Source organism: Mya arenaria, chromosome 5 (genome assembly GCF_026914265.1).
Source record: "Mya arenaria isolate MELC-2E11 chromosome 5, ASM2691426v1".
NCBI lineage: Eukaryota > Metazoa > Mollusca > Bivalvia > Myida > Myidae > Mya > Mya arenaria.
Genome location: NC_069126.1, coordinates 51,652,346 through 51,667,532, shown reverse-complemented (window position 1 = coordinate 51,667,532; position 15,187 = coordinate 51,652,346). Strand labels below are relative to the sequence as shown.

The 15,187-nt window shown below is 35.6% G+C and overlaps 1 protein-coding gene across 7 annotated transcripts in view; it reads left to right on the top strand.

Moving 5' to 3' along the window:
- Positions 1-9,964: 9,964 nt before the first annotated feature.
- Positions 9,965-15,187, top strand: part of LOC128236302 (carcinoembryonic antigen-related cell adhesion molecule 5-like) — a 53,261-nt gene continuing 48,038 nt past the window's right edge. For 5 of the 7 annotated variants that reach the window (XM_052951195.1, XM_052951193.1, XM_052951191.1 and 2 more), the window contains exons 1-3: positions 9,965-10,068; positions 12,105-12,435; positions 13,824-14,135. In XM_052951195.1, coding sequence (XP_052807155.1) covers positions 14,057-14,135 — 79 coding nt within the window. In that variant the 5' untranslated portion in view covers positions 9,965-10,068; positions 12,105-12,435; positions 13,824-14,056. Of the gene's footprint in view, positions 10,069-12,104; positions 12,436-13,823; positions 14,197-15,187 lie in introns of those variants that run through there. The other 2 variants (XM_052951192.1, XM_052951194.1) reach the window with 2 other exon arrangements.

Sequence of the window (15,187 nt, the reverse complement as noted above, 5' to 3'; positions counted from 1 at the left end):
ACCCACTTTAGGATATAGTGACTCTTTTCGTGTAAACATACCTCCCCCTTAGGGATATAGATACCCTTCGCTTAGAAACCTACAACCCGCCGCGGGATATAGTGTCACTTCGCTTGGGAACCTACAACACATCTGGGGATATTGGGACACTTCTCTTTGAAACCTAATACCCCCTTAGGGATATTTGGACACTTCGCTTGTAAACCTACAACCCACGTACGGATATTGGAATACCTCGCTTTTGAACCTACTTCCAACCTTGGGACACCTCGCTTGCAAATCTGCTTCCCACAGAGGGATATTAGGATACCTCGCTTTTATGAAACCAACTTTTAACCTGGGGATATTTGATCACTTCGCTTGGAAATTTATTTCTTTACCTAGCGTTGTATGAATACTTCACTTGGAAACCTACGACCCACGTAAGGATATTAGAACACTTCGCATGGAAAACTACAACCCACCCACTATTGGGTCATCTCGCTTGGAAACCTAATTCCCACCTACGGATATTGGGACACCTCGCTTGGAAACCTACTTCTCATCTAGGGATATTGGGATACCTCGCTTGGAAACCTACTTCCAACCTAGGGATATTGGGTCACTTCACTTTAAAACCTATTTTTCACCTAGGGATATTGTGACACTTCGCTTGGAAACCTACTTCCCACCTAGGGATATGTGGGCACTTCACTTTAAAACCTATTTCCCACCTAGGGATATTGTGACACTTCCCTTGGAAACCTACTTCCCACTTAGGGATATTGGGTCACTTTGCTATGAAACATTTTTCCAACCTAGGAATACAGAGTCACTGCGTTTGGAAACCTTCTTCCCACCTTTAAATAAAGTAGAACCTCGATTGGAAAACTGCTTCACACTAAGGGATATTGGGATACCTCGTTTTGAGACTTACCTCCAACCTAGGGATATTGGGCAACTTCGCTTGGAAACCTACTTCCCACCTGGTGATATAGGGACACCTCGCTTGGAAACCTACAACCCATCTAGGGATAATGGGACACTTCCCTGGGAAACCTACAAACCATCTAGAGATATTGGGACACTTCGCTTGGAGACCTACTTCCCACCTAAAGATATTGGAATACTTCGCTTTGAAACCTAATTCTCATCTCGGGATATAGGGTCAATTCGCTTGAAAACCTACAATCAACGTAGGGATATAGGAACACCTCGCTTAGAAACCTACTTCCGACCTTGGGATATATGGACACCTCGCTGGGAAATAAACAACAAACCTAGGGATATAGGGAGTCTTAGTTTTGAAACCTACAACCATCCTCTGGATACAGGGTTACTTCGCTTCGAAACCTACATTCCACCTAGGGATATTGGTACACTTCGCCTTGAAACCTACAACCCACTTACGAATATAAGGACACTTATATTGGAATCCTTCAAACCACCTAGGGATATTGAGACACCTCGTTTAGAAACCTAATTCCCACCTTTATTTAGTGACATCTCCTTTGGAATCATTCTTTCCACCTAGAGATATTGAGATACCTCGCTTGGAAACCTACTTCCAACCTAGGGATACAGGTTCACTTCGCTTGGAAACCTACAACCAACCTAGGGATATTGGTACACTTCGCCTTGAAAACTACAACCCAATTAGGGATATAAGGACACTTCTATTGGAATCCTTTAAACAACCCAGGGATATTGAGACACCTCGCTTAGAAACCTAATTCCCGCCTAGGGATATTGTGACACCTCCTTTGGAATCATTCTTTCCACTTAAAGATATTGAGATACCTCGCTTGGAAACCTACTTCCCACCTAGGAATATTTGGAAACCTCAGTTGTAAACCTACTACCCACCTCAGTATATAGAGTCACTTCGCTTGGAAACCTATAACTCACCTAGGATTATTAGGACACTTCGCCTTTAATCCTACACCCCCCTTAGGGATATTGGGACACCTCGCTTGGAAACCTTCTTCCCACTTTGCTTGGAAACCTACAACCCACCTGCGATATTGAGTCACTTTGCTTGGAAACCTACAACCGACATGGTGATTTGGGTACATTTCGCTTGGAAACTTACATCCCAGCTAGACATATGGGGACAATACTCTTGGTAGTAGCATTCGAGTGTGCTTGCATATATTAACACAATTTATATTTGCGGCGGAATGTGACCAGATCTGAATGTCAACTAACATTGTTTTTCTCATTATCTATGGGTATCATGGACATTCTTAACACATACTAGTATTTATTTCTCGACGAGTCAGCGTTAGATTTGTCTTTATTTTGTTTTCCCTCATAAAATGTCGTACGGCAAAATCGATTGCACTTGTAATCATTGTGGTCATACCACAAGGTTTGTTGCGTAACATTCGTATTTCGCTAAAAGTAAAAAGCGAACTGATTATAAAAGGAAAACCGCTATAGATTTCTTTTATATTTTGATCAGTTTTATTGAATCATAGCATAGTTAAAGGGGAATCAAGTGTACTCTAGACTCGGTTATGGAGAGAAAAGTCTAAATTGTTTTTGAAAATGAAAGGGTTAATTCTAAGGTTGAATGTACAAAAGTAGTTTGTGATTATATACACAAACGTTTTCACAAAAATAATTCCAAAATCGAAAGCCGCTCCTCAACACAAACGGTAGCGATGAGTGGTACTAAATTGACTATTTGGTCAGAAAAAAACGTTTGCCCAAACTTAAATTGATGAGGCCCAATAATGCAAAACTACAGATGGAACAATCTTGTTATTTAAAACAGTTTTGTACAATGTATTCTAGATGATGTTTATGATAAAGAAATCTTGTTCACAGAAAACAAGGCATTAGTAAGTTCAGATGCAATATGTGGTGTAAAAATTCTCGATTCAAAATATTTAAAGTGACAGTTTGTGCGAGTACACAACCTAGAGGTATATGTGTTTTTTTATATCCAGAGCGTTTCTTGGTATATTTGTGTCGGGGGATGTCTGAAGTTCATTTTTAGCGAGGGTGGACAACTGGCATCCCCCCGGTTACCATGGTAACCAAGACAACAGCCAAGATGGCCGCCGTTTTCTTAACACATGACTAGTCTTAAAATATTTATTATAACTATTTAACACAAACATATATTGACTTAAATGTTCGAAGTAAGTTATGTACATGTGCAAAGCTTTCTAACACACTGACCATCAAGGTCAGCAAAGGTAAAGGTCAAGGTCATTTCAAGATCGAATTGTGAAAAAGTGTTAAAAAATCAGTTATTTACCTCAAATTGTTTTTAATAAATTTACAAATTAATGAAATGTTACATTTAAAGTGCATAGGTCTGTAACGTGTAATTAATTCCTATCATAATAATCCAAAAGAGGACCGCATATGGTGTAATGGTAAGGAATACCAGCCAATTACGTACCACCACCTTATTCTGATTTTTGCTGAAAAATGTTCTAATTGTAATATTATACAAGTAACATGTTTCAATAGACTTTAAAGGCTATTTAGTATTTTGATGTTTAAGTCAATTTACATTGATGCTTCAAATCCTTATTTAATTATTGTGATCATGGTCATGTATGCATCATTGAAATTTATATGGTCCACTATTTATGTCATCTAAATGTTACATACCACCTGAATGTTAAATCTCTTATAGGCATTAAAACCTGAATGACAATAAGATGATTTAAGGCAACAAAAGTAGATTAAGTGGTGTTATATTCCAAAATGTTCAGAAAATTCTGTGTTTTTTAAAACTGGTGCTTTACACTTCAAAAACTTGGTGCGGACCAAATAATCCAAGATGGCACCCAAGATGGCGCTTAAGATAATAGATTGCCACCATAAATTGCAAAGTCATATTAAATATTATAGTCGAATATGCCAATTATCCTTCAAAGGATAAAAGTGAAAATTCACATGGATATTACATCTCCAATGATGTACTTAAAAGTGAAATATGACATTGACCCATTCAATGTTAAGGTCAAGGTCATTTCAAGGTGGAAGAACAAAACAAAAACTAAACTTTCTGTATACTTTTCTTCTTTCAAAGTTGTTTGTGTTTAGTTTCGATGAACAGTTGTGGAAAAACTGTAAATTGTATGTTATTTCACTTAAAATGATGTTAAAGTGTATCTTTTTATTTATATTTATTAAATCATCATTAATTGTAACACTATAAAGTTGAATTGGTGATCTCACGATTGTTATTGCTGTTAGATTCGCGAAGAGATGCGTTTTTGTGTCTATATCTTCTTTTAAGAAGTTTTTTTTGAAAGTTTATCACGGCATGTTCATTCACAATATGGTTACAGAGCTGGCCGTCATATATGTTCATTATATTATTTCAGTAATCAGAGAAAAGTGCAAGATTTAATTTAAACAACTGGTGCAATTACACTACATATTGCCAAATGTTGTTGCCACAATGTGCGACCAAGACCCGATTAATTAGGCTTACTTTGATAACACAAAACCTATATGCCAGAATATGATTGTTATGGCACTGCGTACGCTTCATTAGAGGGACAAATTGGTTTGTTTGGCTCCAAATGGGCTTGTTGGCTGCAAACATGTGGTCTATTAGGCATTGAGTAGTCTAAATAAGAGTTGCATATGTGTTTGATTGGCTCTGAATGGGCTTTATGGTGCCAACATGTGGTATGTAAGACACTGAGTAGTTTTAACTAGAGTTGCATATGTGTTTGTTTGGCTCTAAATGTCTTTTATGGTGCCAACATGTGATATGCAAGACACCCAGTTATCAGAACTAAAGTTGCATATGTGTTTGTTTGGCTTCAAATGTGCTTTATGGCTGCTAACATATCGTATGTTAGGCACTGAGTAGTCTATATTACAGTGGTATATGTTTTCCTTGGCTCTAAATTGATTTTATGGTGCCAACATGTGGAATGTAAGACACTAAGTAGTCTTAACTAGAGTTCCATATGTGTTTCTTTGGCTCTAAATGGCTTTTAGGGTGCCAACATCTGGTATGTAAGACACTGAGTAGTCTTGACTAGAGTTGTATGTGTGTTTGTTTGGCTCTAAATGGTTTTTATGGTGCCAACATGTGGTATGTAAGACACTGAGTAGTCTGAAGTAGGGTTGTATACGTGTTTGTTTGGCTCTAAATGGCTTTTATGGTGCCTATATAGTATATAAGACATTGAGCAGTCTGAACTAGAGTTGTAGTATGTGTTTGTTTGGCTCTAAATGGCTTTTATGGTTCCAACATGTGGTATGTAAGACACTGAGTAGTCTTAATTAGAGTCGCATATATGTTTGTTTGGCTCTAAATGGCTTTTATGGTGCCAACATGATGTATACAAGACACCCAGTTATCTGAACTAGAGTTGCATATGTATTTGTTTGGCTCTAAATGTGCTTTATGGTTGCTAACATATCGTATGTTAGGCACTAATTAGTCTATATTACAGTGGCATATGTGTTTCCTTGATTCTAAATGGCTTTTATGGTGCCAACATGTGGTATGTAAGACACTATGTAGTCTCAACTAGAGTTCTATATGTGTTTCTTTGGCTCTAAATGTCTTTTAGGGTGCCAACATGTGGTATGTAAGACACTGAGTAGTCTTGACTAGAGTTGTATGTGTGTTTGTTTGGCTCTAAATGTCTTTTAGGGTGCCAATATGTGGTATGTAAGACACTAAGTAGTCTGAAGTAGGGTTGTTTATGAGTTTGTTTGGCTCTAAATTGCTTTTTTGGTGCCAACATGTGTTATTTAAGACACTGAGTAGTCTAAATAAGAGTTGCATATGTGTTTGTTTGGCTCTAAATGGCTTTTATGGTGCCAACATATGGTATGTAAGACACCCAGTTATCTGAACTAGAGTTGAATATGTGTTTGTTTGGCGCTTAAGGGGCTTCATGGTTGTCAATTTATGTGGTCTATTTGGCAATGTGTAGGCTTTTCTAGAGCTTGACACTATATGAGTTTTATTGGAGCTACAATGAGATTTACTAGGCACTAAATTTACTTTGATACTACCATTTGTGGATTTGTTTGGCACTAAATAGTCTCCATATAGCAAAACTGTGGTTCATTTAATACTTTATCGACTCGAAAGACTCCCATTAATGGCATGTTTAACTCAAAACTAAGTAATACAATGTTTATTGAATACAAGGCAGACTTGAACAGAGCCAGTCGTTGATGACTACGTGGCCGATTAGGATTGGTAGTAGACAAAATGTGGTTGATTAAGCTCTGGGTTGGCCTTAGTAGAACCTTTCTTGGGTTTTAATAATAAGTAGGCTTGACCGAACAAATTAGATGGGAGTATTAAGCTCTTAAAAAAAGTTGTTGAGTACCCATTGTATCTAAAATAGACAATTTGGAATTGGCTTGGCACTGAAAAAGCACTCGGTATGCTTAGGTAGCAACATTTAATGGTTTGCTAAACAGTTATACATTAAACATGAGCCTAAATACTTTGGGGTTGTTGGTTCCAAACTGTTTACAGACTAGGTCGGTAAAGCACTGGATTAACTTGAACAGTGGTTAGCATCCGACTGAATGGATTTATGTGAAATTTACACAAATAGTATACATGTAGTTTGTTAAGCACTGGATGAGGTCAAGTGAGGTAAATTGTAATAAATCTGTTGTTGTTTTTTTATATGAAAAAAGAGATGATATATGATTCTAAATGCTCTTTGATTTTAATTATCTTTTGAGAAATCCAGTCAAACATCGTGATGTTATAAATAACACAGTTGATATTGTTGATATTCGCATTTTAAAATTCAAATGATCATTTCGTCCTTGTTTCTGAATTGTTTAGTTTTGTATATCAATATTATGAAGTTCATTACCAAACAGTTATCCTCTATTCTTTAAGATGCATATTTAAAAGTAAAACATTTACAATGTCAGATAAAAGCCTCTTTGGAGCAGCCTGTTTTTGGTAACATGTATTAGGATGACACCACGCCTAGCTGCTTTCACAAACACTTAAAACGGTTCACTGTTAAACTAAAGAGCCCATAACGTTTCTACAACATCTTGTGAAATCAAATTCAAATTAATTAAAAACATTATTTTACTTTCAAATGACCTTGAAAAATTCAGTAATGTATGCTAACAAAAAGCACATTGTATAAAAGATACACTTTCAATTGAGTGTAACCAACTTAGGCTAGCAAATTTGCCATACAACTATTGTTATAGCAGCCTTTCGTTTTAATGGCATTCAAAGCTGCACTTTCACATATTTATCGTTTTAACAATTTTTTTTTCTTTGAATTAGCCAATTTCTGCATGAATGTCTGCAAACCAGTTATATTAGACTGCTGACAAAATATCCAATCTCACTTTATTATATCTACGTTCAAAAATTGATATGTTATGGCTTAAAGGATTAATAACGTTTTAAGAAAAAGAAATTTCCCGCAGTAAACCAAGGCATTGATGCCAAAATGAGCCGATTCTAGGACATTTTTTTTTTAAAATGTTGAATCTGACACTCTGTGAGAGTGCAGCTTTAAGAAATCATCTGAAAAGTTTACCCTAAAATATTTTTTAAATGAGGGAACAGTTTACATTTCTGCCACAAAACATTAAACGAAAATTATTTTCAAATTTGAGGTATTTTTCATACTCCAACCTTGAAAGACATTGACCTTGACCTTTGCTGACCTTGATGGTCAGTGTGTTAGAAATCTTAGCATATGTTCATAACTTAGTTCAAACATTTAAGTGAATTAATGTGTATGTTAAATAGTTATAATAAATACTGTAAGACTAGTCATGAGCTAAGAAAACGGCGTCCATCTTGGTTGTTGTCTTGGTTACCATGTTAACCTGGGGGATGCCAGCTGTCCACCTTCGCTAAAAATAAACTTCAGACATCCCCCGACACAATATATCAAGAAACGCTCTGGACAAAAAATGCACACAAATACCTCTAGGGACTAGACTTGATATGTTTATTTAGGAGCGTACTTTACTCTGGTTTTAATTAGACTTACAGTCCGAGTACTTTTACAATTTAAACAGTAAGTATTTAAGATGAACTCACAGTATGATTAAACTTATGTTGTCAAGACAACATTCGAATTTTAAAATTTAATAAACAATACAACTGTATTAACAGTGATATCATCTTGTAAAAGCTATTGAAAACTACAATACAACACGCGATTTAGTTATCTATTATAAAATAGAAAAACTATTTACTGATTTGATATTGCAATTTGCGTAAAAAAGAATATAAAAGGATCCTCGAAACCTTTTCAAGACCTTCAATGTAAGAAAATGTATCAATGAAAACAATACTGATCCATGTGTCTAAGTATATGCTTATATATTATACTGTTCCACATGCTTTATAGAACGACCCCTTTCCCTCACTGTTTGTCTTGAAATGTTCAACTATTTTATTTCAGTCTAGATCATTCACGATGTCAACATCTATCCCTCAAGAACCTTTTCTTTTCTGTTCGTTGGTGATCCGAAAATGTTTTAACCCCTCAATATCACGACTCCTGGTCATTATTCTTTAGATGTGACTCATTTCCTCTAAAAAGTGCACACCCCCATTCGAATAATGACTCCCCACAACATGTCAATACAAAAGTAAACCCCACCAAACAGAACCGACCATTTTATGTTGTAGTTTAAATAAATACATATTATGTCAACAAGTATGAGTAGTTCAGCTGGCACTGCAGTGCGTTCAGTAAGGCGAGCGTTTACAAAACGCTCGCAAACGTTTTGTTTTGTATCCCTGTTGCAACGCAGCGCATAAAAGTTAAGCTGGAAACCAAACAGCGAACGTTCCCCTCAAACATCTTTACTGAACGCGTTGCTGGTGCAGTGCAGCTATTGCTGTTGATACTAACATTGGTACAACTATAAGTGATATCGATGACCTTGCTACCTTACTACTGCTCCTACTGCTCCTCATTCAACTACTACTACTACTACTACTACTACTACTACTACTACTACTACTACTACTACTTCTACTACTACTACTACTACTACTACTACTACTACTACTACTACTACTACTACTACTACTACTACTACTACTACTACTACTACTACTACTACTACTACTACTACTACTACTACTACTACTACTACTACACTACTACTACTACTACTACTACTACTACTACTACTACTACTACTACTACTACTACTACTACTACTACTACTACTACTACTACTACTTCTACTACTACTACTACTACTACTACTACTACTACTACTACTACTACTACTACTACTACTACTACTACTACTACTACTACTACTACTACTACTACTACTACTACTACTACTACTACTCTACTACTACTACTACTACTACTACTACTACTACTACTACTACTACTACTACTACTACTACTACTACTACTACTACTACTACTACTACTACTACTACTACTACTACTACTACTACTACTACTACTACTACTACTACTACTACTACTACTACTACTACTACTACTACTACTACTACTACTACTACTACTACTACTACTACTACTACTACTACTACTACTACTACTACTACTACTACTACCCTCCGGTCGATCTCCTTCAAAACTAGTTACCCCAGGTCAAAATATATCGACTCCCGGGTCATAATATTTCAAAACCTCTATATGAAGTTAAGAATACAAGGGACCCTTTATCCATAGTCAGTAAAGAAGTCGTCGTATAAGCGAAATATTTGCATGATTACTTTTTTGCTGGTAAATTTTGAAAAATAATGTATTGATCTACATCTTTATTATAATCGTGTATTCTGTTCAATTCTTTTTTAGAAAATATTTCATAAATTACACTAATACAAAGTTGTACATTGAGTACCATTCTGAAAGCTTGACAAAATGCGGCATAAACGTAAGGGTGAGAATCACAGTTAAAATGTGCATACTATAGAAAATAGTTTATGTGGTTAAACCTTACGGTTATACCATGTATTGAAGAGATAAAGTTGAGGAGCCTTTTACAGAAGCTTATCGACAGTTTTACAGTGGACGTGTGAACATATTCATACCATGAGTAAAACTATGTATTTGGTGTGTGTTTGGCTTATGGTGATTTCAGGTAAAATTGCTTAATTAAGAATTTTAGAAGTGACTTATTATCAAGTGTTTCTAAAATACCTTTTTGAAACAACTGTGTGGTTATTGTTTAATCAATTTATCAAAGACAACTCAAATATGTCAAGTTAGCTTACTACTATATAATTATGATGCTACGGGGATATTTTAAATTATTATATGAAACTGTCCTTCAATAATGTATTGGTTAAATAATTCCAGCCATTTCTTAAAAAATGCGATTCACCTCAAATATCTTATATCTCGGTCGGTCGGTCGGTCGGTCGGTCGGTCGGTCGGTCGGTCGGTCGGTCGGTCGGTCGGTCGGTCGGTCGGTCAGTCAGTCAGTCAGTCAGTCAGTCAGTCAGTCAGTCAGTCAGTCAGTCAGTCAGTCAGCCAGCCAGCCAGCCAGCCAGCCAGCCAGCCAGCCAGCCAGCCAGTCAGTCAGTCAGTCAGTCAGTCAGTCAGTCAGTCAGTCAGTCAGTCAGTAAAATATCGTACCATGATTAAATAGTTTGTCATAGAATTATTACATTCAGTCCATTTTCATCAGTTTAATTTGATTTAGTATTTTCTTCTTAAATATGAAAATATATCATCGTTACTTCTGGAAATAAAAAACACCCTTATATTCGCAAAGGTGTTAAACATTATTATTCCATGGGCGTATTTAGTTTGTGCGTGCAATCAGTCAATAAATGAGCGCTGGTGCTGGGCATAACTTACCTCTAAAGAATCATTTAAATTGACTTATCCCTATCACTGATTCTGCTTTAATTGAGAAATGCCCAATAGCATAGCCCATTTATTGTATTAAAATGAAAACAAAAACATATTTTTTTTTATCTGTAACCTCATTCACGGGTCTTTAAACTGCACTTTCATAGAATGATATTTTTATTTTGAGAGTATAGTCATGTAATTGTAAAACAAATTAACATAAACATCTTAGGATAGTATATGCATGATCATGAATTCCTTCTCAAATACTTTTAGATTTTTATTCTGATACTCAATTAAATCAAAGGCACGGAATATTAGTGACTGGGAATTTAATACATGGAATACCCTAATAGTTACTAAACTATGGAACTGGAATATTGTTTTCATAAACAATGCATATGCAAGGATAAAGCATTGAAGCATTTTTTTAGTAAAATCCCTGTAAACTTCTATTAAACTTACTACCAGGGTTTAACCGCTGAACCAAATGTATCCAACAAAATGCATTGGACATGCCAATTAAGTTTACGTTAAAGGTATTTTTCTACAATGACAGGATCTTCACTCAAAAGTCCTGAATCGAATCACACACATACTATATACTATATATTCCCTGAATGTATTGACGGTTCTTGATAGTTACCTCAACCTTTATCACTCGTGGACAAATGTACATATTTATATCAGTCATTTATAAATTTGCAACATGCTCAAGAGTCTGGTCTGAAATTACCGAGACTAAATGAGAAATCTTCATATACACTTTCCGTTCCATTCTCACAAATTGTAGCATGCCGGAAGCATGAACACGCTTTATTTTTGATTGAAAATGTGTAAAGTATGCATGGAAGAATGGTTACAGTTGTTAGTATTTACTTACGCAAGTAAATAGTTTGATGCGTCACAGTCGTACATACCAAAAATGTTAATATTTCATGTAAAGTAAAAACCGATATTAGGCTATTTCAAACTTCAAATATTCTAATGAATGAATTTTAATCACAATAACCTTATTATAGGATGAAAGTGAAATATCATAATTTCATTTTTCAGTTTGATATCAAAATTCAATTGGATCTTCAATACGATCCATGTTTTACCGTGTTTAACCGAATTATCTAGGCTAATATCCGGGTAATAAACCTGTCCAAATCTGATGATCAGAATTTTATTTTTAAACGAAAATATCTAGTTACCAAGCTGTTGCCAAAATGTAAACACAAATATTAACATGTTTTCATTTGGATTCAGTATGCGTTCATTTTGAAACTACTTGTTCCTGTCGACAATATACTGAAAATATGTGTTTTTGTTCAGGTACGGTATATGCATGTCCAGCAAGTTCTCCTCGACTTTTTCAAAGGGTACATGATGACGTTTTAAAACTTTCATTGATTACAACTGTGAAAACTCAAGGCGTTATTAGCTACCAGATTTGGAAGGACGAAACCTTTTTAATGAACATAGATTTATATAACGGTGTGGTTATGCAACAAGACAAATGCGTTCTTACAAACTGCACGAAATGCTGCCAACGGTGACTTTTCCATCACGTTATCAAATGTACAGAGAGTGTCAGCTGGACAATATAAAGTCATCGAAGCCCAATCAAAAGAAGAAAAGGCGTGCACAACACTTTTCGTACTAGGTATTTATCACCCTATGTTTTATCACTTTGCCGTCACTGTTATCTTATCAATTCCTCAAAATGATTCCCTATATATATATATATATATATATATATATATATCGTTCACAGGCTACGAATATATATTTCCTATTCGGTGTGTTAATAAGAGGTTAATACACGGCGTTGCCGGGCCGTTGAGTGATAATTGGCCCAGGCGACTCATAATGGCCGAGAGGTAGTCGAGGGTCATTTTGAGCACGAGGGCCAATTGTGATTCAACGGCCCGGCTACGCCGTGTATTAACCTCTATAACAATTATTTTTCTTTTTTTGTAAGTTTGAGGGCTTCGTAGAAAGTTTACATGCAGTCCAGTTGTGAGTTCTTATTTTCTTCTGGCTTGACTACGATTTATTGACTCTCTCTCAAATTAAATTTAGTTTTTGAGAGTCAGCCAAATGGCAAGCAAAATTGTGTTGTCATTTAATGTTCCCATCAATTTCAATTGTTCATCTTGAAAGATCCAAAACGTCTATCCGAATTTCCTTAGTACAAATCACGGACATCTGTCGTTTAATGTCTAAAATGACCAAATTCAATGATATAAACATTAACACGTAGCACGTGGAACGATTGTTTGTACTTAAACAAACAAAAACCTCGTATTATTAATTCCAACATGTTTGTACAGTTGTTGTTTTCAAGTAGAAAATTTAATTTCACCACGTCCTTTCTTTTGGTTTTAGAATGTCAACAGAAAACAGTGTATAAAAACGCCGCCGTATAGTCCACACTGGTTATCAAACACAAGCATATTTTCCTAAACTGCGTTCGCGTTTGTCTCCCTTTAGGATTATACTAATGAGTATGTTTAGGCAGATCAATAAATTGTGATTATTAAGATGAGACATTATTTAACAGTCGCCAAATTGGATTAAAAGTCGTAAATTGAATACACGTGCGTACTAGTGTATATCCGACATATAAACTAACATCCAAATAACATTCCTGAATAAAGATGATCTCTCAAGCGTCGAATCTTGTAAAGGATGATGATATATGTAAAAAGTGATATTCAGAACGTTAATGTACGTCAGGTATCAGTCGTCGTCGGTCAAAGTCTGTCTATTTCCTGTTAGCTGGTTCCCTACATTATATGATGGGGGTAAAAAAAGCATCTATTAGACTGGTTATTTAAATAGATAATAACAGAGAAAGTGACTGGTTCCCAGATCACTACAGTACGTTCTACGGGTCGCAAAATGATAATCGATTAACGGCCCGGGCCGCAAAACTGTTAATCGCTGAGTCATGCAAATACTCGCGGAATCCTTGCGCACATGTGTTACTATATATAGTAACATACAAAGTAACTATTTAGAGTAATATGTATAATCTGTTGTTTGAAGGAGTTCCAGAACCACCTACCATTTCGTTAAACAATGACCCTTCAGTCGGTGGAAATGTCACTGTCACGTGCAGTAGTACCTCCACAACCACACCGACAAACCACGGGCTTAGTTTATCCTACACCTGGAAGATAGATGGTCAGACAAACCCTGCCGGCAAGCGTTACACATACTCTGCTTCCAGACACCAACTCACTATTTCTAACGTACGGAAGACGGATAGCACCATTGTCATGAAATGTTCGGCAACTGAAAACGTTACTAACGGGTACACGTCGTCCGAGAGTTTAGGATTAACATTAAACGTTCTGTGTATGTACCGTTGTTTATCAACAAAGCGTTTGATGAGGGATTCTGCAATTTAATATTTACAGTAAATACATCATTTCAAACTTCGTGAATATTGTAATTAGTATTAGAGTACATGCAAGTTTTATTAAAATATTTTTCATGTAACATATTTATATCGTTAACAAATAAATAAATGCTTGTTTATTTGATTTATAGGCCCTTTTAAATTATTCTTATGTAATTTTTCTAATTTGTATTTTGAGGTATATGTAAAGTATTGCAATATCATTTCCAAATCTCTTTGACTTAGGAAACACAATCTTGACCTTATGGGGCTATGTTATAAGCCTTTGTAGTTCGATATTTTATTGGGAGTAGATAAAAACCTTTAACAAATATAGAGTTTTTTAAGAATATTATAAAGTCAAAATGACATAAATACACAATTACAAAACAGCATGCAAAATATACCTAAGACAATTGAAAAGGAAAAGATTCTTACCAGGCCAGCTAAATAGTGAATACATGTATAGTCATCAACGTATTAATTGAATCCTTATATATAGCTTTGTCTCTCAAGGGAAGCAAGTCAAAAATAAAGAAGAAAGGAAAAGTTACAAAGGGTTTTATGCATTGTGCAATGACAGTGAATACATGATTTGTTAGATAATGGTGTTTACTGCCATGAGACTCTTATCACACTGAAGCTATTCAAACATAACGGAACATATACCTGGAAAACACTCACACTAGGAATAAAAGACTACCTGGTTATATTAGCTTTAGGTTAGCTGACGCGTCTCATGAGAAAGTCCTGAACTCTGTTCTTTTCACAGTCACGTCTCTTAGTACGAGTCTATGCTTATATTATGTTTTTTATTGTCCTCAGACGGTCCAGTGAGTGGAAACTTCAGCATTGATGCAACGTCTTTTTAAAAGGCAATGATATCTGTCCTTCCAAGTCACGTGACGAAGCTAAATTCATATTGTATCTATTTTTCCTTCAGACGGTCCAGAAAGTGTAGGCTTCAGTCCAGCTACGAAGTCATTTAATTTTAATTATGGTATTGATG